This window comes from Notolepis coatsorum (genome assembly GCF_963971535.1).
Source record: "Notolepis coatsorum genome assembly, chromosome: 10".
NCBI classification, from domain to species: domain Eukaryota; kingdom Metazoa; phylum Chordata; class Actinopteri; order Aulopiformes; family Paralepididae; genus Notolepis; species Notolepis coatsorum.
The window spans coordinates 22,051,178-22,078,220 of NC_140174.1; the positions used below are offsets into that span (position 1 = coordinate 22,051,178).

Here is a 27,043-nt window from a genome sequence, read left to right on the forward strand (position 1 = left end):
CAAGTATTTATTATAATATTCATCACTGCACAAGTTAAAAATGCTCATATGAAACAGGTGCAGAGTGGCGCAGTAGAGGAAGATGCAGGGCTCTCTACGACTTCACCTCGGACCAAGACGACGAGTTAAATATGAAAGAAGGTAACAACATATTATACAGAAAATAATTACACGTAACTTGCAATAATAATACAATAAATGACTCCAGTTGGATTGTTTTGTTTTCCCCCCCCCAGGGGATCTTCTCCATATCTATCTGAAGGAGGACAGTGGTTGGTGGTTCGGAATCCTTAACGGGCAGATCGGACATTTCCCATCGACCTACGTGGAGGAGCTGCCCATGTTGAGCGTTGTCAAGTCATCTGATGCGTGAACTATTAAGACTGTACTCTTAAAGGGGGCACTTAATACAAAGTGTGCATAATATATATAAACATGTCTGAAATATCCAAGAGGGAGGGGGGCAAAGGAAAAATGAATGCTGAAATTATACTAGGAACGGGCCTGAGAGACAAACTCCTTCCGAACAATTGCAAGAAAAGGGTAGAACTTGTTAGTCTCCTGAAGTCTCTTCACCAGGGCAGGCATGCAGGCGAGCTCTGGCTCAGTTGACAAGACTGTAGGGAATAAATAAAAGATTTAGATCAGTATTTATGGAAGTAATTTGCAATAAAGGTCACAAGCGTTAAAAAGACAGATTAAGACTGGAATCGGACACATTCACAATTCCAGTGGACTACTACGGTGTGATCGAATAAGTTGTAATTCTACAGCCAGTGTGAACGCCTAGGAGCGACGATGCATATCGTCATCGGCTTAAAATAATGGCTTGGAGTCATATTTATGAGAAAAACTGATACCAAATATAGAATATATGATATTTATTAATCATTTCACAACTGGGTAGGAACCGCATGATCTTTACAATTAAGGATGTAGGCGATTTTACCCGAGGTGGCCTCTGGAAAGATCAGCGTGAAGAGATGACTTAGGCAAAAACACAATTTCTCAAAAGTGACGCAAGTCAATATTTTTATGGGATCAATTAACTTTCAATTCAGGTGAAGTCAGGAAACAGATTTTCCTTCAAAACCTTACCAGGACTTTTCCCCATCACTTGACACACGAGTGTATTTCTGTAATGAAAGAACCTTCGCTTTAACTGCAAAGCAGCCTCTCTCACTAAGGAAACTGGTGGAGTCCACCTTCCTACTACTATAGGGATGAGGCACGAGGTTCTCCCAGATCCAGCACTGGCATTAAATCACTCAAGTACCGTACCGAGTGATTGTTTATAGGGAAATACATTTAGAACACATCTTAAAGCGCATGGCAACAGCAATAGCAAGATTGCGCGGAGTGACACACGCGCTAAAACTCAAAGGCTGATAGTGAAGCCTATAATGTAACCAGGTTCTCTGGGTGCAAATGTTTTATCTGATCATTTTGTAATGTTACTTTTTTCTGTAATGTCTATGTTGGAGCCACTTCTTTGTTTGTATTAGTACTACGTAACAGAGCCATATATTTTTGGTTTATGCCTTAACCCTTTCACTGCCACACAACAGCAGGTTTCACTGCCACACCACAGAAGGTCGGTAGTGTGATAGTAAAGGGTTAACCTTCTGTAGCGTGGCAGTAAAGGGTTAACCTTCTGTAGCGTGGCAGTGAAAGGGTTATGTGTTCACCCCACCGCTTCCAACTTCCTGCAACAAACTCACGCCTCACGGGATTTCAGAGCGAGATTTTTGTTTAATTGGTATATATATATAAAAGTGTATATATGGGGTCGCGAGTAATCGATTACTCGCCGTTTCAACTGAACTAGTCGTTTTTTTTTTTTTTTTTTTGTATTGTGCTAGATTATAAATCTCTAGTTTTAACCAAGGTAAATAACACATAACCCCTCACCGCCCACTCTCATTCTGCGCACTGCTTGGTGTGTGTGGAACGTGTTGGATTCTCTGTTGGGGCGTCTACAAAATCTCAATTGTTGGAAATTGGAAGCCAATAATACAGTCTATGCGTTTGTTTTTTTAAACTCTTGTGTTGCCGCTATTCTTGGCCAGGTCTCCCTTGTGAAAGAGATCCTGCTCTCAATGAGACAACCCAGGTTAAATAAAGGCTAAATAAATTGATCCCAACCCTGGTGAGAGTGCACTTTCCTATGTGTGTACTCTGGTATTAATACAAATCGGAGATATTAATAAATAAGAGAGGATGTTCCATCATCAGCCAGTACATTTTGATGTTAGTTTTGGAATAATCTTATTTTCACATAAAAATTGCAAACCTTTCCATCACTTCATACTAGAGAAGTCCGATATTATCGGCCGATATTGGCATTCAAATGTAATATCGGAAATGATCGGTATCGGTTTTCAAATATATACATAATTTTTTTTACATTTATTTAATCTTTATTTACCCAGGCAAGCAAGTACAAATTCTTATTTTATTTATTGTCAAAAGTATGCATAATGTTGTGTTAATTCCACGACAAGAGATGTATGTAATGTTAATTACCTAAAATTATTCCGTTTGGGGGGGGCCTGCATATATCGGTAATTAAGAGTTGGACAATATCTGTAAAAAAAGCCAATATCGAACATCCCTACTTCATACCCATCACTTCATGTTTATTCTGAAACTCTTGGCTAATAAATGTGTCCCTGGTGGTGTGAGTGCACTTCCCTGTGTTACTCACCCTCGTACAGCCCGTCCTTAATGGTCAGCTTGAAGGTGTACACGCTGTCTGGTTTCTCGAGGCTGATGTTCCGGAAGATGAACTGAAAAAGTTCACCTGTGAAATGAAAAGCCCTCGTCATTTAGCAGATAACTTATTATTTTCATTTAGTCATTTAGCAGATATATATAACTTATTATAAAAATTGTCATTTAGCAGATATAACTTTTTATTTTGCAACTACAGAACTTGTAAGTCGCTTGGAGTAAAAGTGTCAGCTAAATGACTAAATGTAAATGTATTTAATAAGAGTTTAAAAGTGAATCCTTGTTGGTGCAACCCACCATAAATAAATCACTTTTTCTAGGGGGAAAACAATTATCTGGACATTGTACAGAGTTTCCAGTGTCACTCAATTGCCAAATCATAGCTATAAATTCTCCATAAAACATGGGCCAACACCGAATTGACCCATCTCAAACCCTGCCCTCTTTTTGTCTGAGGAAAGCAGCAATTGTGATTAGAGGATCAAGAAAATATGTTACAAATTTTTTTTTCGTTCATAGATGCAAATATAAAAAGATGACTCATTTATCGCCACACTCTCGCTCCATCTCTGATGATACTGCCTTGCATCTATATCATTTAATATCCATCCTTCCAATGAAAAAGGTGCCCTCAAGCAAAAAGATAAGTAACCTAAGTGTTTCCATGTGTATACCGTTTAGTCTTAGTATATAAATTCAGATACAAATTCTTTATTGTAACGTATAATATAACCGATAGGGCATACAGACCCTCATCTGCACACCTTTTTATATTCAGATACAAAATATTGCCTGTGTCTTTCTGCCATTACCCTGCCCATACCTGTACCTCCCTCTCCCCTCCCCCATGCTGCTAAGACGCCCACATTTCAGAGGATCAATAAAGGAATATCTTATAATTTATTTAATGAAAGCTCCGAGGAGTGGACCCACAGCTATATGTCCACTCAGTGATGAAACAAACAAACCCAGAATCAAAATCATATCTACCCACGTGGTCGCTATCTTTTTACCAGGGGTGTAAAGTACTTGAATATTATTAGGTTTGTATACTTGTAAAATGCTTTTTACTCCTTAAATTTAAAATGCAGACCTACACAGTACAAATCTTGCAGGTCCAACCATTTGAATTCGTATATTTGTTTCTCTGGCCGAACTAACATTATTAATCCTGCGGCCGCTCTTTATTTAAAAACAGCCAATCCAATCCACATCAATGGAAAATTAACCCGTCCATACCCGTCCTTGTGCAAGACTAGAAAGCGGGGATCTTTGATTAAACACCTGCTATCAGAAGAATAGACAGTCAACTTTAGTACATTTAAAAGTAGAAACTTTTACTCAAGTGTGTTTTTGGCCAGATACTCTGACTTTTACTTGAGTAAGATTTTGAGACGGTACCCATACAAGTTTCAAGTTTCTTTAATAGTTGTCCTACAGAATACTTTTATACAAAATGCTTCTTTCTGTTACGCTCCAGAGACTGTGCTAGACAAAAGATAAGTATGAAATAAAATCGTATAGCATGTAAAATAGAAGTAAAAATAGAAGTCACGTACGTAGACAGAGTTCAGTATATACATATGTACAATGTTCGATGCAGAATAGAAGTAACCGAGTTACCATACAATATACAATGCAATATACTAATATACAACAGGGTTCGAAATTAACGGGGGGTTGGGGCAATAATGCCAGTGAAAATGGACAAAATGCCCTCGAAAATCAGTTAAGGGGGGCACAAAATGCCCCAGACAGTTTACCAATTATATATATATTCTGTTGAAGTCAGACATATTTAAATATCTCCTTTCATAATGTCCTGTGAGAATGATTCCCTCGCGACCTGTGGTTTGCTGATGAGAAGGGCGGGGCGGGAGCTTGGTGCTGGATTAGCGAGAGGCGTGCAGCTGCAGAGCCGCAGAGCTCACAGTTGTGCCCGCACAGTGCAGTGCTCCAATTCAGCCATTGGCAATTCAGCCATTGGGTGGGTGGCGCTGTTGAGCGGTCCCCAGACCGGACCCGATAGCGCCGCTGGCTCTGCGGCTCTGCAGCTTGTTTGCCTGCTTACCGTACTTTTCGCACTATAAGCCGCACCTGACTATAAGCCGCAGCAGCTAAATTGAATGATGTGTACATATATAAGCCGCACTGGACTATAAGCCACAGGTGTTTTAATGTTTAATTACCATATGTAATTAGCATTGGGACACAATACTGTCGGACAAATAACAAGCATTAACTAATTTACAAGTTGTATTAAGTTTAGCAAATAAAGGAACAGATAAATAACATTTCAATGCAGTCAAAAAAAGCAATATTTAGATGTTTACATTTTCGAGTTTGGTCACGTCGAGTCACATAGCCGCACCGTTATATAAGCCGCAGGGTCGAAAAATGGGGGGAAAAGCCGCGGCTTATAGTCCGAAAAGTACGGTAGTTTCTTTTGACTATGTTGCGGCAGTAGACTGTCATAGACAGGTAGTGCCGAGGGGCTGAGTAGAGGAGTTCAAACAATTGACACGCATCGTGAAATAACTCTGTTCCATGTCCAGGAAATACTTTTGAGGCTTTTATTCTTGCGCTTCATGACAAACAAAATACCCTTATTTAACATACACTAATACTGATGCGTTCTTGCGTGCTTTCAATATTGCGTGTGGCACAACCGGTCCCCAATGGACAAACACGCTCTTAGAACTATCTTGTGTGTGGTTGCGTTCTTCAATTGCGATTTGCGGTCAAAAGAAAATATGCTCTCCTAACTCACCCCCTCTCTCCGTGAACTGTCAACCTCAGTGAACCGTCAACCAACGTGAAAAGGTGAATGACATTCCATAAAAACACTCTCATTAGCGCCACACCTCCGTGAGCACAGCCACCACCTAAAGTGACAGTACAACTAATAATACAACACAAATAGAATACTGAATGATAATAAAGAAACCTCCATTACGGCGCCGTGAGACTCCGGCTGCAAACACGGCTAGTGTTTGAGGAGCTTGTGGGGATCTTTTTGTCTGCGGGACGAAGACTGTCAAAATGTGGATGTAAGGATGTTTAATAACAGTTTATCATAAAGATTCAGTGCCCCCGAAATAAAAAAGCCCCCGAAAATCAATTAAGGGGGGCAAAAAAAAATCCCTTTTTTTTTTTTTTTTTTCTAACCCTACAATATACTATATAGTGCAAAGCAGAAATGGGATGATGTACAATTTAGGTACACTTACTTTCACTTAAGTATAATTTCTGGGTACTTTACACAGAAATGTTGCACGATGCTATATGACAAGAGAAGTAGAAACAATAAAAAAAAGGAGCTGTACCTTTATGTCTGATCTCCAACCCCAGACTATCCTGAAACACCTTTTTGGCCTTTTCAAGGTTCTTCAGTCGGTCCTTGTTTGCTCCGTGCTGAGACATGACCACTGGGCAGTGGGCACAGAGGAGAATCCGGTTAGGGTGACATTATAGCATTGGGAGCCGCACCACATTCATCACAAAACAGAAAAACAGATAATGTTTGTTACAGTCTAATGCCATCGTGCATTCAGCTTTGCTAACGCAACGTGTCGTCACGGCGACTGGCCGAATGGACGGTGATTAATCAGTCGGACCCAAAAGGTCTGAACCATTCCGTCTACCGCCAGGCCGTCATTAAATAAGAATTTGTTCTTAACCTCTTCCACCCGGAGTCTATTTTCTGAAAATCTGCCTAAAATACATACCTAAGTAAATGGAATATTGCTCCACTTCTACAAGGTCCATTTGCATATTCTTGGCATCTAGGGACATCTATGGACCTCAGTGAATGTATTCCCAGTGTCAGAAATATTTTACTAGGCTTGCTTAAATTGAGATGAAACAAAAGGAGAATATGAATTATGATTTTTCTTTGCATCTTTGACAGTGAATAACACCATGCTAATAATGACAAAACATTAAAAGCTGCCACTGATCTCGTTCAGTACCTTCTTGAGATCATGTGTACAAAAAAAATCTAAAGAAATTAATAAAGGGAAGATGATTAAACAGAAGGTTCTGTAGATACAGTACTGACTAATGCAATTTGAAATATTATTATAGAATAGCAGGCTTATAAATTACCTTATTATAGCCAATTGGCACATTTATATATACATATATTATCTTTCAAAGATTTAGTATCACCAGGCGTGAAGAACAGATAACGAAATCTACTGTACTTTTATTTTCACCACAGTGGAACAGTTTTGAAACTAATTTCAGATCCAATTGTTGCTGCATGCTAACAACGTTTCAATATTTGTCAAAAACGTTACCTTTTGTGGTAGAATTATCCCGAATAATAAGTTATTGAAATAATTCATACAGAACTATGAACCCCATAGAATCTTACACGATGTGTAGTTTTGAAAAATTCCAACGCAGATCCAGACTAGAGGATGACATCTTTTCGGGATTCCCACGGGATGAGTCAATTTCACTTTGAATCCCGTGATTGGGCAGGACCGGGAGTAAACGTCAACGGGAGCAGAAGGGAGTGGGAACTATGACATCAAAACCAACGGGATTTGGACGCGAGTGATACATCGGTGCATCACTAATGTAAATGTTTGGTGGTTGTATATTTAACTATGGCAGACATCAGGGCTGTACAGCGTGCTATGAAAAAATGTGTCTGTGCGATGAATGAATTTACTGCACTAGCACCCGTGCGATAGGCATTCGGTTCATATCGATACTCTTATTTTGAAAATCCTGTGGCTAGTCTCATTTCCTCCAAAGCGCAGTTCCGGCAGCCCAACAACAACAACAGCGTGCTATGTTATGTTAGAGTGCGCATTTCGCAACAAGGGAAATAATTCCCTGCCTGTTTATCCCCACAACACTTCCAATGCATCTTACATGCTTTGCATCCTCACCAAAACTAACTAGTTAGCTGCTACCGGTAACTAAACTAAGCTAACCCGGCTCAGAGGCAGAGAAAACAGTGAGGAAAGGGAGGGGGCGGGGGAGCCTCAGCCTCTCTGTCTGTCCCTCTCTCTATGTCAATGATTTTAATTAGGTGAGGTCAAAGGAGTTGATAGTATTTACTGTGGATGGCCAGATAATGTTGATATTTAAACATAACAAATATAATACAGAATAAATGTATACATGATCATGCAACATAAAAAAAAATTAGGAACCGTTTGGGAGAGGGAGGGGTTCCCACCCCTAGTAGAGTCCATACACCCAAGACCAAATCCCATAATTCCTTACACGTAACGTGTCTGGCTGTGTGACGTCAACTTGTCAGCATGAACATGACAGTCAAACATGGCACTGCAACTAAATAAGACTAATACAATAGGCACATTTGTGACCGTTACAAATATAACACGTGTCATACTTGTGCTACAAGATTTTAGCCTGTGCTACAAAACTTATCAACCTCTGTAGCACCAGTGCCATGTGCAAAAAAGGTTAAGGTACAGCCCTACAGACATGATGTGACCCATGTACTGCATGTTTTATACTGAGGAAGAAAAACGGAGCAGGATTGGTAAACGGGAGTGGGATTCTATAAAAGTGGGCTCGGGATTGGGATCAGTCCTCTGTGGGAGTGGGATTTTTTCGAAACTCACTTGGGATGGGATGGGATTATTTCTGTGGGAGTGGGAAGGAGTGAGAGTTAAAATCCACTCACATGTCAGCCTCTAATTCCACACCTCTGGATGTCCGCTACCAAATGGCAGCAAAAAAACTACAATTCCCATGATTCAAGGTTTTACAAAAAGGTCACCCCTCACGGAATATAGACATTTCGAAGAGGAAAATCTATCTATATAACACTTTAACCTATTCCTAAACTAACGTATTGATGATAATATACATTCTAAATGCTGTTGTGACATAGTTATGATGTTTACACTTGAATACGTTTGAAATAAAAACCGCTACTTTTATAGAACAGCCTGGAAAATATTGATTTATGACCAGATGTCATTTGCGGTCTGCCGACGGACCGCACGGGCGGAAGAGGTTAATTGACCCCGGTTAAATAAAGGTCAAATTATAAAGATCTACAAGAACAGTAAATACACTGCCCAGTGCGCACACACAAAATGAAACAAATGAAACATCAAAGCCAATTTCCAAACGTCAAATCAACCTACACTGTCTGCTCTGGGCCTGTTCGTCTCTGAGCGAGTCCATCTGCCGGATGAGGTCGTCCTTCCTGGCCGCCTTCCGCTCCATCTCAGACATCGTCTCAGCGAGCAGCTTCTTCTTCTCCTCTGCCGTCATCTTCTCCTGCCCCATGTCTGAGAGAGATTGCATTGGTTTTTCATTTCCATTCATTCAGGAGTACGTTAACCCTCCACTACCACACTACAAAGGGTTAACCTCTCACTACCAACTACTAGGAGGAGCGGTTGTGTGTTCTGTGATCTGGGGGTGGTGGAGGATGAATTTCATTTAGTTTTTCACTGCCCCTTGTACACAGACCTTGAGGGGTTTTATTTGAGCAAGTTCAATTTATAAATCCGGATTTGTTTCGGCAGTCTGAGAGTTGTATGTTGAGTTCGTTTTTTGTGGAGGAGATGTTCAGTTTTGCAGGATTTTTGGAGAAAGCGTGGCACTTAAGACCAAACACATTACCGGTATATTATCCTATATAATTTCATATGAATTCCTCTTTTGTTTATTTGAAGTACATTGTTTACAGGTTGTTCTTATGTTTTATTTTGTTTTCTTTTTTGTGGCCATCTTGGTCTATATGATCACTTACTGTGTATGCGTCTTGTAAGTGCATATGGGCTGGGCAAGACTGACAAAAAAATATCAATCAATCAACTATAGGGATGTGATAATGTGTCGACTAAACGGCCAACTTTCCACGTGTTCTCCGTGTCGACAGTAATAGTAGTAAAAGTCACATGACTGTTCAGACAGAGGTCGCATTGCAAAGGAATCTGACATATGAAAGTGATCCAATCAGAATTGAATAGATCAGATTCCATGTGCCGTTCACACAATCCGATCCACATAATGAGCAAAGGAAATTAGATTTGGGCCACTCTTGCCTGCAGTGTGAACGTAGCCTAACTGTCTGCTCGACTTTGTTAGTCGATTAGTCGTTTTTATCTTTTCTTCTCCCTTCATGCTGAATAAATTATTTATTGATAAATAAATGAGCAATAGATTTAAAAAAGGTAATTTTGTATGATTGAGTGAGAGAAATACAATTAAAACATTATTTTTTTTTACAATTGTTTTGCATTTTACCAATGGATTTAGTGTCCAAGGTCCTATGACTTCTAAGAATGTCCTTAGCCAGGGACAGCCCTAGATCCATGACGTTGCATATTCATTCTAAGGCTGCCATTTGGAAATCAAAATTATCGATATTTTTATTAGTATTTCATATATATATATATATATTTTTTTTTAAGTCTCTGGATGTGATGGAGGAGTGCACTGCATATTGAATGTAGAGTGCAGAGTTGCAATTAAACTGAACCGGGGCCCCCAAAGTAAAATTTGTGTGTTTTTTTTACTCAGTGAGCACTATTTGCATTGGTGGCAATGAGTGCTCAGAGAGGAAAAAAGTCCTAACACAGAAACTCACCTTTTGTATACATATGTATTTTTTCAAACAGCATCGCGTCATCGTTGCATTTCTTTGAACATGCCTCTACAATAAAGAAAAATAAAAAGGCAATTAGTAACAGGCTGAAAATAATGTCGATCATCAGAGTGATGATTGACATGTGAATAATAGCCCATTGTAGGGATGGGAAACTGAAAACTATGGGATGCACCGATACCAATATTCATCCCGATCGCTTAAAATATGTAAATAAAGTACTTGTTACCCACAGGGAAACTGTAGATATTGTATGTTATACCGCAATTCCTCTAATAGTAACCCCGGCTTGTATTTGTTTCAACTGTAGCTGATACCAGGCTTGTATTATGAGGAGGCATGTATAAGAGAGAGGCCTATATTTTCAAACAGATCATAATGAATAAATCAACATTTTGTGTCAGTTTGAACCCAGTAAAATGTACTGGGTTCATTTATTGAAACCAAGTACTGTATGAAATACGGTAGTAAACAGTACAATTACAGGTGGTCAAAAAAAGTTAAATAGAGTAAATTAGTGCAATCACAATACTGGTATAATAATAATAATAACTTCGTTGTATACAATTCTGAGGTAGGCTTACTCTCTTGGTAAACATTAACACCATACCATTATATGGTATTTACTGCACAGCCAGGCCAGCATATACATGAAACCCGGCTTGTATTAGGAGGCCAGCTTATAATTGCTTAGCTCAACAGCGCACCCGGTCATTAATAGAGACCCGGTTTTTAATTGAATACCGGTTACTATTAGAGGAATTACGGTATTATAGCCATAAGTAATATATTGACGAATTTTATGAAAATGTACAATGTGTACATATTATATATTCACAATTTTTACTTTTAATGTTTTCAGTAAACGTTTCAGTTGCCCTGCTGAGGAACGAACCCGGAACGCTCACATTGGAGGCAAGTGCCTTTACCTCAAAACGACAGAGACTTTTCTGATAGCCTCGTCCAAGTCCTAACCACACGGTTAGCTTAAACTAACCATAACCCGTCCCTAACCACATAGTTAGCTTAAACTAACCCTAACTTTCCATCTTAACCACACTGTTACCTTAAACTAACCATAGTTTCAAGTTTCTTTAATAGTTGTCATACAGAAGTACAGAATACTTTTATACAAAATGCTTCTTACTGTTACGCTCCAGAGACTGTGCTAGACAAGATAAGTATCAAATAACATAGTATAGCATGTAAATAAGTAGAAAATGAGGTCACAATGTTCAGTATAGACATATGTACAATGTTCGATGCAGAATAGACGTAACCGAGTTACCATATAATATACAATATACTATGCAGTGTACTAATATACAATACTATATAGTGCAAAGCAGAAATGGGATGAGGTACAATTTAGGTACAATTTACAGTAAGGTGTACGAGTTGTAGTGCAAATCCTTTATCAATAAATATAAAGTGTGGGGAGTGGGTGCTACAGTGTGTTTGTTTAAAGTGAGTGTGTGCGTGTGGATGTGTGTGCTATGTGCGTTTGATGGTTGTTGTGTAGTGTTAATTTTTCGTTGAGCAGCCTGATGGCCTGGGGATAGAAGCTTCTTCTGAGTCTTTGTGCTCGCCTTGAGACTCCGGTATTGCTTGCCTGACCGCAGCAGTTCAAAGAGGCAGTTGTTCGGGTGGCTGGAGTCCTTAATGATTCTCTTAGCCTTGCCCCTGCACCGCTTGTTGTAAATGTTCTGGAGGGTGGGGAGCCCCCCTCCAATTGTGCGTTCGGCTGAACGTGTCACTCTTTGTAGTCTGCTTCGGTCTTGTGCAGTGCTATTCCCAAACCAGGAGGTGATGTTGCCAGTCAGGATGCTCTCCATTGTACATGAGTAGAAGTTCTTAAGGATCTTCTGACTGACTTGGAACTTCCTTAGGCGCCTGAGGAAGTAGAGGCGTTGTCGTGCCTTCTTCACAACACTGCCAATGTGTGTGGTCCATGTCAAGTCCTAGGATATGTGGGCTCCGAGGTACTTAAAGCTCTCTCAACCGGTGCCCCGTCGATGCTGAGGGGGCTGTAGTCCTTGACCCCCGTCCTCCTGAAGTCCACAATCATCTCCTTTGTTTTGCTGACGTTCAGGGAGAGGCTGTTTTCCTGGCACCATCCCGCCAGGACCTTGACCTCTTCCAGGTAGGCCCTCTCGTCGTTTGCAGAGATCAGGCCCACCACTACTGTGTCGTCAGCAAATTTGATGATTGTGTTGCTACTCCGCTGAGCCACACAGTCGTGTGTGTACAGAGAGTAGAGGAGGAGACTCAGAACACAGCCCTGGGGGGCCCCTATGTTGAGGGTGATGGATGAGGAGATGCAGTTGCCTGCTCTCACCACCTGGGGTCTGCCCGTCAGGAAGTCCAAGACCCACTGGCAGAGGTCATAGTTCAAGCCCAGGTCCCTGAGCTTGGCTATGAGTTTGGAGGAGACTATGGTATTGAATGCCGAGCTGTAGTCGATGAATAGCATTCTCAGATAGTTCCCCTTCCTCTTCCTCTTGTCCAGGTGTGATGCTGCTGTGTGCAGCACATGGGCTATGACGTCCTCCGTGGACCCGTTGGGGCGGTATGCACTACTGTTCACATTACTCTACTATAAATGTGGCCAAGATCAGATCCCAGTGTGAACTGGTCACACTCCTGCATGAAGTTATGAACAATGACGAAGGCACAGAAGTCAGTTTATAGTTTCATTTATAAGTTGATGTGCAGTGGAGGCTAATTTGTGAGCAGATGATAATGGGAGGTGGTGAAGGGGCCATTTCTTCTAACAATATGCTTTGAAACACAGAGCAGTTATGATACACCCCCTCAAGTTTTGCTTGTACAGAAGTATCACCCCAAATAATTACAAGGTAAAACACCTCGCTGTCCCTCCACTGACCACCTCCATCACAGCCGCCTTCCATGTTTGTATTCACAGTGACTCCCGCCACAGAATTGTGATGAATGTCAATCCAGACGTGATGTAAAAGTCGCATTACTGTTCAGAGGTTGCATAGCCCAAAAAAAAAAAAAAAAAAAAAAAAAAAAAAAAAAAAAAACTGGCCTTTATCCGATTTAGGACCACATATGAAAGTGGCCTAAATCTGAACTGAAAAGATCAGATTCCATGCGATTTTTGTCATTTACACTGTTCAAACAGATCCAACCTTTGCCTGCAGTCAGAAGGTAACCATAGACTGCCGTTCGTGTCAAAGAGTACTGGAAGTAGGCCTAAGCACTAGGGCTGGGCAATTAATTGAAATAAAATCACGATCTCGATTCATAGACGTATGCAATCTTATTTCTAAATGACGATTTTTTTAATTAACAAAATATATATATATATATATATATATATATATAAAAAAAAATTACTTACCGGTAACTTTTTTAAATTATGACGATTGTATGTTACAAGATACTTTCAAGTTTAAGTCCAGCACTTTGATATGTTATGTTTAAGTCAAGCACTTTGATATATGTAATGTTGTCTGTTAAGAAAGAGTGCAATAAATGATTTTATTGAAAAACAATAATCGTGTGAGAGAATCGTGATCTCAATTCTTAGAGAAAAATCACGATTCACATTTGAGCAAGAATCGCCCAGCCCTACCAAGTACTGCTCATCCATCTTTGAATTACATTTAATCATAAATGGTGCATTTATATAACGGATCTTATCCAAAGGCAGCTTTACAATTACTAGACGACTGCTCTCTACCTCCTGAACCACTGTCGTCGCCCCTTTCATTTAGAAAAAAACAAAACGTACCAACAGAAGACGTGAGGAAGTGCTTCTGGTCCTGCTGCAGCCCCATGGCCCCCTCGGCCAACTCCTCGAAGACTGGGAAAATCATCTTGTTACGGATGTCCTCCATGGTGGTGCTAAACCACTCGCCGACACTGGGATCTTCGATGGAAGCCATGGTGTGCTGCTGCTGCGGGGTGAGGTTCTCCTCTTCAGAGTCAAAGAAAGACTTACAGGGAGACGATCTGAAAGTAGACAGATTACAATTAGGGATGTCCGATATTATCGGCCTTAAAATGTGATATCGGAAATTATCTGCATTTTATTTTTTATGGGAAGTTGCGTTAAGATATTCCTTTATTAATCCCCTTGGGGAAATTCCAGTGACACACATACATGCGTTGTTCATTTCAATACCTGTAATAGTACAGTAGTCCACACACATTCAGATAAATTGGAATATGACTGTAATACAAACAGTTCAGTGTGTCAGGTACATGCAACACAGATTACAGCGTTGACATCCGTCTGCTTGAGAAAATCGCATTTGCTGCAATACAAATTATCGAAGTGAGATGGACAGACTGAAAATGTAATTTTATTAGATAAAACATGTTGACAGTTTTACTTTGCAGTTGAAAAAAGGTAATAAATCGCAATATATTGCAATATTAATATCGCAATACTTTAATACTATCGTATCGTGAGGCCTCTGGTGATTCCCACCCCTACAATCTATACGAAGTAGCGCATGGCTGGCGACTAAGTGGCACAGTGGGCAAGGTGCTCGCCACTAACACAGGAGACGCTGGGTTCGAGCCCAGCTCTCTGCATTGCTAGTGCTACCAGCTTGGCTGGTCGTTCATACGAACACAATTGGCAGTGTTAGAGGGTGGGAAGTTGGTGGGTGGGGGATTAGACGTTGTGGACAGCGACTCCTACAGGTCGGTTGGTGCGCCTGCGCAGCAGAATCAGGAAGTGACGGGGCAGCGTGAGCCTCCCACGAGTTACTCCTCGCCACTGAGAGATCGCGCTGTCTGGTGAAAAGATGTGACGGCTGCCTCCTCGTGTACCGGAGGGGACACGTGATGCAAGGCTTCCGTCCACATTGCAGCCGATCAGTGGGAGGCATGGTCTTAACAACGTTCGAGACAGGGGAGGGGACAATTGGATAAAACACGAAATTGGGATGGGAGAAAAATCGAAAAATGGGAGAAAAAGTAGATACAAAAAAACTTGTGGCTGGAAAACAGGCTGAAGTTAGACGAGGAAGAAGATCCATGTATCTGAATAATATCTTAAGAAAAAAATACTACCTGGCCTCTTACTTAGAGGTGTTAGATCCTAATATGAAAAACTGATTTGCCTTACTTTGCTGCTATCTTTTTATATGGTTTTTTTATGTCATTTTAAAACTGAATCAAACCATAAACAGAGAGGCCTATTGGGATATTAGATCCTGTAATATGAAAAACTGTGATTTGCCTTTAACCTTGCTGCTATAATTTGTATGCTCGTTTTTTATGCTATAGAATAACCCCATAAACAAGGTCAACCAGTCAACCAGACCCAGAACAATTTAAATATCAAATACATGCCTACACTAACTAACGTTAACTACATGGCTCATAATTTCATACACCATTTTCAGTGAGATGTATAACTACTATAACCCCTCAAATGTATATACTCTTTTCAGACTCCTTTTGTACACATAAGCAGTACTGTATATTTGTAGATCTGGTATGTCATAAATGTATAGATGTAGCAGTACTGTCTATCTGTATGTCATGTATGTGATATGTTATTAATTGAAAATGGGGGACCCTGATGTAAACAAGACGAACGTCTTTCTCTGGTCTGCATCCCCTTAACAATTGTATGTATTGAGCTGTACTGTATTGTACCCATACTGTTAATACCGTTGTCAATCAATCAATCAGACAAACACACAACCATTATTTACACCAGCCTTGAATAATGCTGCTAGCTAACACATTGAGCGTAACCACAGCGAATTGAAGTTTAAAAGTAATTTACGTTAGCAGGCCTAGAGCTAGAGTAGAAGAACCACCGAGCAAGTTGTTGAAACAAGTAAACTAACGTTTTTTAATAAACATTTTGAATAACATGCTGTTTAATTTACATGTCAAAGTTAGAACGTTACTTACCTTGTCCGTTGTTTATACCTACCGGCGCTGGGAGGAGCGCGGTGATAGTGAAGCCCTCTTTTATATTCGAAAATACGCAGTCCGTGTTCAGAGGGGGCGGGGACTGAGAACACCGGAAACGTCGTACGGTCTTCTTCTTCTTCAGAGCAATTACAGCTGGACCCTATTGCTTCTTCTCCTTCTTCTTCTTCTTCTTCTTTGGAGTTAATGGCGGGTCGCAACCACAGAAAGGCGCATACCGCCACCTACTGTACAACCCAGCAAATGGAGCGGATAAGGCAAGAACCACCCGGCAAAGAAAAGAAAACAATAAAGAAAAACCAACAAACCCAGAACAAAGAAAAAAACAAAATGCCCTAACCCTAAAACCACCACCCTATTCAAATCTAATACAAAAAAAAAATTAAATAAAATTCAAATCCTACCCCCCAAAACACCAGAAATGTCGTATGGTCGTCGTCACCTTCATAATAAAATAATGAACATTTGGATGGAAACTGATACAACATTTCAAAAGATGTACAGAATATATTGGGCGTTATTATTATTTGATGTAAATAAATACATTAAAAAAGCTAATATATCAAGCTCTATTTCGAATTAATTATTGTCTATGCGTTTAAATGGTTTCCCACAATGCAAAGCTTTGTTTATCATTTGTTGCGCCTTTGCGACACCCTGTGGCCAAAGTGAGCACCGGAGCTTGAGAAAGGAAGCAAGCTATAACTAAAATGAATCAATCCAATCAATCAATCAATCACCTATTCTATTCATTACAGGGAAGGTCTCAAAGATCTGCAAGATCAAGATCGACGGGTTGGTGACCACTGCCTTAAAGGAAACATATGAAAAGGTTAAACCTTTCAGGAACATATGTAAGGATAAACCTTTTAAGGAAACATGTAAAGATAAACCTTTTAAAACACAAGCTACACACCACACAACATGAACAGATAAAACACAGCACCATTAATAAAATCCAGAATAAAGTCCAATATCTGGAGCTGCTGCGTTTGGCCACCAGAGGGCGGCAGAAAAGCACTGTTCATATTGTTCGAGCATGATCCCTGGCTGCCTGAATACTTTAGACAACAAATGTTTGTTTCTGCGTCTCTGATTGGCCAGGTCATTTCTGGTCATGTGACATGTACGCCCAATCGTGGGACCGCAAGTGTCTACAGTGGTTAAGCTTAGGCGCTCTTTCGAAGTTGGTTAAGGTTAGAGTTTGTCTTAGAGCATGGCGATAGAACGCCTGCCCTTCTTTCGACGGTTAAGCTTAGGCACTCTTTCGAAGTTAGTTAAGGTTAGAGTTTGTCTTAGAGCATGGCGATAGAACGCCAGGTAGTTTGCAGGCTGTTAGACCCGGAAATAGACGCAGAATTTGCTGTCCCACGATTGGCGCACATGTCACATGACCTGGCCAATCAGAGCGCAAAACTCGCACGCAGAAACAAACATTTGTTGTCGAAAGTATTCACGCTCCCTGGCTGGGACCATGACAATGTATAGGGGTGCTGTACCTGATAGTGCATGCAGGGGTTCCCAAACTTTTCAGGCCGGTGTCAGAGAGCCGCGACCCCCACTATTATAGGAGACAAAAAATATATATATATATATATATTTTTTTTTTCTTTTTTTATAAATGGAAATGTATGGTTGAAACATGCAAACGTTCAAACGCACACACACTAATAAGCATTGGAGGATTTTAACCAGGGCCGGACTGGGGAAATCATTCAGGCCAGGAAATATAGTGCAAAATATAGCCCCAGTCAGGCCACTTTTTAAGCAGGGGGTCTGGGGGTCCCCCACCAAGAAATGTTTTGTTACAAAGACTTCATTTCCTGCATTCTGGTGCAGGACTTTTTTTTATTTGTACCCTTTAAATGCCAGTGTTTGTGATGGCATCACAAATTATTGTTAAAAAACAGGCTAGCATTATGTATGATTAGCAACAACACAGATTTTTATGGATTTTCAGTTTTTTTGTAATTGATAAAAAATACAATATTTTATTCAACTTCAGCCCTGACCATAACACCACATATTCATTTTATAATTCTAACCCTTTAAATGCCAGTGTGTGTGATGGCATATATTTGCAATATATCAAATGCAAAGTTGCAGTGATCTCCTGGTTGTTCCCCACCTAGGTTATCTAACTATTGTGCTGGTGCAACTAGAAACACTGGCCTGGCCGCTTATAGCTTATCCGCAACAGTAAGTTACTTCCGGGGTAGGCCTGATTGGCCCCGACAGGCACGTGACGCGCAACTTTCTCTGCCGCGCGGCACGCTCCGCGGAGCCGAGCGGCAGAGCTTGCGGAATTACGTAACCGTCCAAATACGCCATGACTTTCATTCGACGCTTCAGCTCACCTGGCAGAGCAGCGGTCCTGCGATCCCTGCGGTCCGTTGTTGGTGAGTTCGAATCCCATGAAATCTTTTTTTTTTAACGTGATTTTTTTTTTAACGTGTATTCTTTCGCCGGTTAAGGTTAGGCATGGTTAAGGTTAAGGTTAAGGTTAGGCATTGTTTCGGAGTTGGTTAAGGTTAGAACGGTTAAGTTTAGGCGCTGTTAAGGAGCTGGTTAAGGTTAGAGTTTGTCTTAGAGAATGGCAATATTCTTTCCATGGTTAAGGTTAGGCATGGTTAAGGTTAAGGTTAAGGTTAGGCATTGTTTCGGAGTTGGTTAAGGTTAGAACGGTTAAGTTTAGGCGCTGTTAAGGAGCTGGTTAAGGTTAGAGTTTGTGTTAGAGAATGGCAATAGACAGCCTATTTCCGCGCGACAGCTCTCAGCAGCCTCGTTGCGCGTCCTGAGTTTGCCGCGTCACGTGCCTGTCGGGGCCAATCAGGCCTACCCCGGAAGTCACTTACTGTTGCGGAACAGTTACACGCGGCCTGGCCTGCTTCTACGTTCAGTGGCCTGACTGCATAAAAAATATATATATATATATATATATTTATTTTTTTGATTAAAAAAAAATATTATCATCTGGCGACCCCCCCGCGGCAGACCCCGACTTTGGGAACCCCTGCCTTAAAGGTCAGGAGGAGGATTTTGAAGTCTATTCTAAGTGGGACTGGGAGCCAGTGTAGGGAGGCAAGAATTGGTGAAATATGTTCTATTTTTTTGGTGCCGGTAAGGAACCTAGCTGCCGAGTGTTGTACCATTTTGAGGCGGGACATGGCTGCCTGACTGATGCCGGTGTAGAGGGCATTGCAGTAGTCAAGGCGTGATGTGATGAATGCGTTAACTACTGCGTTAACTTCGGAGTTCCACAGGGGAGCTGCCTTGGTCCATTATTATTCTCACTATACATGCTGCCACTCGGAGACATCATTAGAAAGCACAATGTATGTTTCCATAGTTACGCAGATGACACACAATTGTACATCTCCGCTGAACCAAATTATCAAACAGCTATAAACTCCATTTCCGCCTGTCTCTTAGCAATAAACAAATAGATGACGAACAACTTCCTAAAATTAAATGAGGGCAAAACTGAAATCCTACTAGTCGGTCCTATAACAATGAAGAGAAATGTTACAGAGCAATATGGGGCAACTTACTCCTTGGATCAAACCCGAAGTTACAAGTATTGGTGTTATAATAGACTCAGGCATAAGCTTTAAATCACACATCAACAAGGTGACAAAAACATCATTTTTCCACCTTAGAAACATAGCTAAGGTACGGCCGTTTTTATAAATCAAAAAGACGCTGAAAAACTGATCCATGCCTTTATCTCAAGCCGACTTGACTACTGTAATGCACTCCTCACTGGCCTCCCAAAAAAAAACACAGAACGACTCCAACTCATTCAAAACTCGGCAGCTAGGCTACTAACTAGAACCAAGAGGAGAGACCACATCAGTCCTGTATATTAGCTAACCTACACTGGCTTCCGGTAACATTTAGAATTGATTTCAAGGTCCTCCTTATATACAAAGCAGTAAATGGAACAGGACCAAGCTACATTGCAAATTCTCTAGTCAAGTGCCTCCTAGAACATTGCGATCATCTACTATTGGTCTATTGAAGGTTCCAAGCCACAGTCTAAGGAAAATCGGGGATGCAGCCTTTGCAAACTATGCACCAAAGTTATGGAACACACTACCTATGGACATTAGGGAAGCTATATCTCTTAATATTTTCAAAAATAAGCTAAAAACGTACCTCTTCACCATAGCCTTCTAATACACTCCGCTGTACTGTAGCACTATTTTACTCTGTCTATTCTATTGCATAATTTTACTATCTAGTCTATTCTACTATTCTATTATTGCACTGTATTATTTTACTCTGTCTATTGCTTTTCATTACAGGTTCAAAACTGTCAGGTTTTTATTGCACTGGGCTACAGTTTTCTGTCTATTGTTTATTACAGGTTCAAAACTGTCGGATATTGAACTGTGTGTGTATCGAGCAGAAGATACTGTCATGAGCAGGAGACTACTGTCTGATACGGCTTGCCTTAAAATGTGCATTTGTGGTGTCAGGCAACAGGAGACTGTCATGAGCAGGGGAGACTGTCAGCTTTAATACTGTCTGATATGGCTTGCCTTAAAATGTGTATTGTGGTGTCAGGCAGAAGAGAAGACTGTCATGTTTTGAACTATGGATACCAAACAAAGGTTTGGGACGGCTTTGAACTGTTGAAACAGTCATTCAGAAAAATTTTACCATTGTACGACTTTGAACTGTTGAACAGTAATCCAGAACTATTTTATTGCACTGTAAAATATATATATTTTTTATCTATTCTATTCTACAATTTTATTGCACTGCACTATTGCACTATTTTACTCTGTCTATTTTATCTTGCTCCTTTTATTATTGTCTATTTAAAACTGAATCAAATCATAAACTAGGTGGCCTGTTGGGATGTTAGATCCTAATGTGAAAAACTGTGATTTTATATGTCTGCACTTTATGTGCTCATTTTATGCCTGTCTTTTTTCACTTTGAGCTGCAGTTTCTGTATGAAAGGTGCTATACAAATAACGTTTATTATTATTATTATTATTATTATTATTATTATTATTATTATTATTATTATTATTATTATTATTATTACTGTTTCCAGGTATAGACGGGTGAAAGGATTGGTTTTATTTTAGTGATGTTGCGGAGTTGGAAAAAGCATGACTTGACTACGGCATTTACCTGTCGGTCGAAATTTGAGCTCTGGGTCAAAGATTACACCCAGGCTCTTGACGTGGGGTTTGAGGTGGGTGGAGAGTTGTCCTAGGGACCTAGGCTGTTGGAGAGTGTTTTGGTGGAAGAGGGGTGGCCAAACAAAATGATCTCTGTTTTGTTTTCATTTACTGTAGCTGAAGGAAGTTGAGGGCCAATCAGCTTTGTATGTCCCTGAGACCGTTTTTAAGGGAGTCTGTGTCAGAGGGGTTGAGGGGAAGGTAGATTTGGGAGTCATCGGCATAAAAGTGATATGAAATATTGTGTTTCTGGATGATTTCGGCCAGGGGGTGCATGAGAAGAAGAAAAAAGGCAACACAAACTACTCCTATCTCTCAAGCTGCAGAGCGCATGTAGCAACACTTTCGAAGGAAAGAACGAGGGAGCACGCCACCGAGTTGCGTGAATACTTTCGGCAACCAACATGCCCTTCTGCGTTGCTCTGATTGGCCAGCGATAATGTGCATGCGCGCGTTACCGGCGTAGGGGGAAACGAGCGTAGAAGATCGCTGGCCAATCAGAGCAACGCGAAAGGCATGTTGTGGTACCAGAAAAGTCACGTGAAACACTGCAGACCACTGATTGGTCAGAAGAGAGACGCGTCACTCGTTGGAGGCTCTCCACAAAAACAGAAAGCCGCCATCTTTAATGTCTCGCATAGGATTTCATTTGCAGCAGGAACAAGTGCAATAAACAAAAAAGGATACAGTCACTGTGTATTCTGCCTCATTTATTGATGAAACAAAACCGACATCAACACAATTTGCCACAGAGCGGAGAGTTTAGTCTCACAAAAAGATCGCTGACTTGTTAAGCTTGTTGTTAGGTTAGGTGCTAATGTTGTGCTAGCGTTTTAGCATGGCTATCGTACATAGCGTGATCAATATAACTTGCTATTGATTGTTTGTAGTAACTAATGTTTTTTTTTTTTTTATCTTTCTTCCCCTCCTTTTTCCCGATTTTTCTCCCATCCCACCCTTCCTGGTTGTTGCGTACTTTCCCCTAGTGTCTCCCGGTGTTGGTGACGAACGTAATCTCCGTGCGCCACCTGCCCCCCAGTAACTAATGGTTAATGCAGTAGAATAGACACAACGTGAGGTAATCACCATCCATTTTAAACCGGTTATTACCTAATGCTAACGTTAGCAGATAGATGCGAGACTGGTGCCGTTACAGCTTGTTAGCCTAATGCTAATGCTAACGTTAACGTTAGCAGATAGACACGAGAGCCTAGGTAACGTTAAAGCAATGAGAGGTAGCATTAGCAGAATAGACACAACGAGAGTCTCGTTAATGTTATTATTGATTGATTGATTGATTGATTGATTGAAAACTGTGTTTTACTCTGGCTTGCGCCTAGCTCGCGGACATAGCTATGCTGGAGCTCTCAGCTGTACACCAGCGGCCCCCGCCTCCCCACAGGGAGACAAGTACTAAATGCGCATGCGCGCGTTACCGGCGTAGGGGGAAAACGAGCGTAGAGGGCTGGCCGATCGCTGGCCAATCAGAGCAACGCGGAAGGGCATGTTGGTTGCCGAAAGTATTCACGCCACCGGGTTATATACGTGACCGGGCCGTGGCTGGGTAGATGAAGGTGCACGAGAAATACTTTCAATGTATACAATAGGTATAACGAGCAAGTCCAATATGGACGAAGCAGAACGGGAAGCCAGTCTCGAAATATAACCTTTTAATACACTCTAAGTACATCCACAGTCCACACTATGATTATTGTACTGTAAATGAGAGCTATTGTATTGCACTGCACTATTGCACTCTTTTATTCTGTCTATTGTTATGATTATTGCACTTTAAATGACAGCTATTTTATCTAAAATGTATGTCTGTAGGGCGGTTAGGTGGCGTAGCGGAGATTGCGTTCGTCACCAACCCCGGAGCTGTGCTTGGCTGGCCGTTCACACTAATACAATTGGCTGTATTAGAGTTTAAGTTTAAGTTTATTTGGATCCCCATTAGCCACAGCAGTGCTGCTGGGGCTATTCTTCCTGGGGTCCATAACACATAAAATACAGTTACAGACGTATACACTCACAACATTTACATGTCATACAGACAATTAAAACAACAATAAAAACCCTTATACACTCATAACATTTACATGACATACAGACCATTAAAACAACAATAAAAACCCTTATACACTCACAACATTTACATGTCATACAGACAATTAAAACAACAATAAAAACCCTAATCAAATTCATAATACAATATAAAAATACAAAATTATACAATATTTTAACAATATATCCCTATCAGACACATGCCTTTTCATCCATATATACCTATCTCTTTATCAGACACATACATTTTAATTTACGTACACACTATCTATTAGGGAATGTCAATTTCTTTGGTTGAAAATGTTGTTTTACCACGATTTTGAAACGGCATTTACTATTCTCCTGCTTAACATGTCTGGGAAGAGAGTTCCATTCCTGCATACCACGGAACATGACAGTTCGCTTCATTGCATTCGACCTCACTTTTGGAAGTGTAAAACCTCGTGCAGAAGCATGTCTGGTGGAATGGTTGTGTCTGTCAAGACTTATTGATAAATTGTTATATAAAATTGAGGGGATCTTTGTAACAAAAATATTCCTAGTGAATACAAGGAGTGAGCAGAGTAATTTATGTTTGACAAGTAACCAAGTTAAACAACTGTGCATCGCTGCAACATTAGTTCTGTACTCACAGCGAAGCGCTATACGTGCTGCTTTGTTTTGTACCATTTGTAATTTTTTTAGTTTACTCGTCGTTACATTCGACCATACTGCAGGACAATAGTCAAGATTTGACAAAACCAGAGCTTGAATGACCTGTTTGATAGAATTTAGTGGTAACAAATGAGCACATCTTTTAACAACAGAAATCCCTCTTCCCATTTTCACTACTATATTGTTTATATGGTGTGACCATGACAATTTACTGTCTAATGTTACCCCTAGGAGTTTAGTCTCCTGGACTTGATTAATTACCACATCACTTATCAAAAGTTTCAAGACTGGGTTCGTTCTTAGAGTATGGTTTGAACCGAAAATGATGCTACTTGTCTTTGATATGTTTAGAACTAGTTTGTTATTCTTTATCCATTCCATCACTAATTGCAACTCTGCCTTTAGGACCGTATTTAATTCATTGGCTGTTGAGGCTGATGTGTAAATCGTTGAATCATCCGCATACATAGAAATATAGGACTTATTTAGGACAAGAGGCATGTCATTTGTAAATATGGTGTAGAGCAAAGGCCCCAGGCAACTTCCTTGGGGTACTCCACACCTTACCGTTTTAACTTCTGAGTAACTCCCATTAAAAAAAACTATTTGTTTCCGGTTTGCTAAATAAGTTTGCATCCAAGATAGTGCAGATGAGGAGAAACCGTAACATTCAAGTTTTTTAAGTAAGAATTTGTGATCTATGATGTCGAATGCTGCAGTAAAATCAAGCAAGACAGCTCCAACTATTTTCTTTTTATCTATCTCTTTCAGCCAATCATCCGTCATTTGGGTTAAAGCAGTCGCTGTTGAATGTCCTTCACGATATGCATGTTGAAAATCAGTGGTCAATGTGTTAAAAGAAAAGTAGCTTTTAATCTGTTCACTTACTATTCTTTCCATCAGTTTACTCAAAACTGGCAGTAAACTTATGGGACGACTATTAGATCCTGAGAATGGCAATTTCAAATTTTTTGGCAGTGGTATTACTTTGGCAGTTTTCCACTGTTGCGGATACAAACATTCACTAAAGGATTGATTTATAATATGACAGATAGCAGGGGCAATTAAATCAGGGACCAATTTCAAAAGTTTCCCGTCAAGACCGTCAACACCTGGTGGTTTGTTTTTAGTGGTACTTAACATATGTTCTACATTACTTATAGTCACGCTATCAAAATTAAATTGACAATTTTTATCTTTCATTATTTTATTCTTTATTAATAAATAAGATTTTTCATTATCTATTGTTTGCATATTATTCCTTAAATTATCTACTTTTCCAATAAAATAATTGTTAATATGATTAGCAATCTCAACTGGTTTGGTGAGGAATTTTCCTTCTGTTTCTAGAAAGGATGGGGTAGGTTTCTTATTCCTGCCCATTATTTCATTTAGAGTATTCCATAATAATTTACTGTCATTTTTTATATAATTAAACCTATTTTCATAATACAATTTCTTCTTCTTTTTATTACATTTTGTAACAACATTTCTTAATTTACAATATACCTCCCAGTCTGATTTATAACCTGATGTATTTGCTATTAATTTAGCTCGATTACGTTCTATCATATATTCTTTTAGTTCAGCATCCAACCATGGTGTTCTGACGCTTCTGACGGTAAACTTTCTCAATGGTGCATGTTTGTCAACAAGTGGCATAAAAATGGTATCAAATTCCCATAGAGATTTTTCAGGATCTTTTTCCCTCAACACCTTTGACCAACATAGATTTTCAACATCCTTCACAAAGCTGTCTTGATTAAACATTTTATACAATCTTTTGTAAATTATTTTAGGTCCCAGTTTTGGCATTTTAGTCTTCCTCACAATAGCAATTAAGTTATGGTCGCTACAACCAACAGTTACAGATACCGCCTTGGAACATAGCTCCGCATTGTTAGTAAAAATGTGATCAATGCAGGTGGATACCTGGTTACCATCCTTTTTCAAACATATCCTAGTTGGTTTGTTAATTACCTGTGATAGACCACATGCATTTGCTACAGTTAGAAGTCGTTTTTTCAATGGGCATTTCAATGAAAACCAATCGATGTTAAGGTCACCCATAAAATAAATCTCATTACTCAAATCACACACTTGGTCCAACATGTCACATATTTGTTCTAGATACACATTATTTGCACTAGGTGGTCTATAACAGCAACCGATCAACATAGGCTTCAAATGAGGCAAGTGTACTTGCAGCCATAATGTTTCAATTTCATTATTCATTAAATCTTCCCTAATCTTCACTGGAATAAGATTCTGAATATAAAAAGCAACCCCTCCCCCAAATGCATTCCTGTCCTTTCTAAAAATGTTGTATCCATCAATTTGCAATGCTCCATCCTCAAATGTAGAATCAAGGTGTGTTTCTGATATAGCTAAAATATGGAAATTGTCTGATAGTAAAATCTCTGATATCTCAGCTAGCTTGTTTCTTATGCTACATATATTTATATGTGCCATCTTTAACCCCTTTTTGGGTAGGTTAGTATTAATTAGCATTGTATACTTTATTCATAATATTGGTATGTGTGGCAAGGGCAACAACCATTCAACTGTCCCTCGGCTGCTTTGGGGTGCTACTTCGTGGTCGGATTATCAGTCTGTCATACCTCAGAAAGGCGATCTCTCCTCTCTCACGAGCAGCTCTCATCTTGGGCAACAGTTCTTTTCTTTTCAGACGGACAGCGTCTGTGTAGTCCTCGTTTATGTAAATGTTTGTCCCTTTGAGTTCTTTGGCTCTCTGAAGAACCGGTCTTGGTCTCTCACGTCCCTCCCCAGGTTTCCCTGTTCGGTGCACCCTCTCCATCTCAATGTCCCTCTGTAGCTTGAGCTTGTCCACCAT

At 40.1% G+C, this 27,043-nt stretch overlaps 1 protein-coding gene across 1 annotated transcript; it reads right to left on the reverse strand.

Annotated features, from left to right (window-relative positions):
* Positions 1–27,043, reverse strand: LOC311235490 (kinetochore protein Spc25-like; the record flags this gene model as incomplete). The annotated part of the gene is made up of 8 exons (XM_084322958.1): positions 1–617; positions 2,708–2,803; positions 6,060–6,161; positions 8,874–9,020; positions 10,328–10,393; positions 14,106–14,326; positions 16,253–16,355; positions 26,839–27,043. The coding sequence occupies 8 exons, from the start codon at positions 27,041–27,043 to the stop codon at positions 493–495; spliced, it is 1,065 nt and encodes a 354-aa protein (XP_084179084.1). The 3' UTR covers positions 1–492.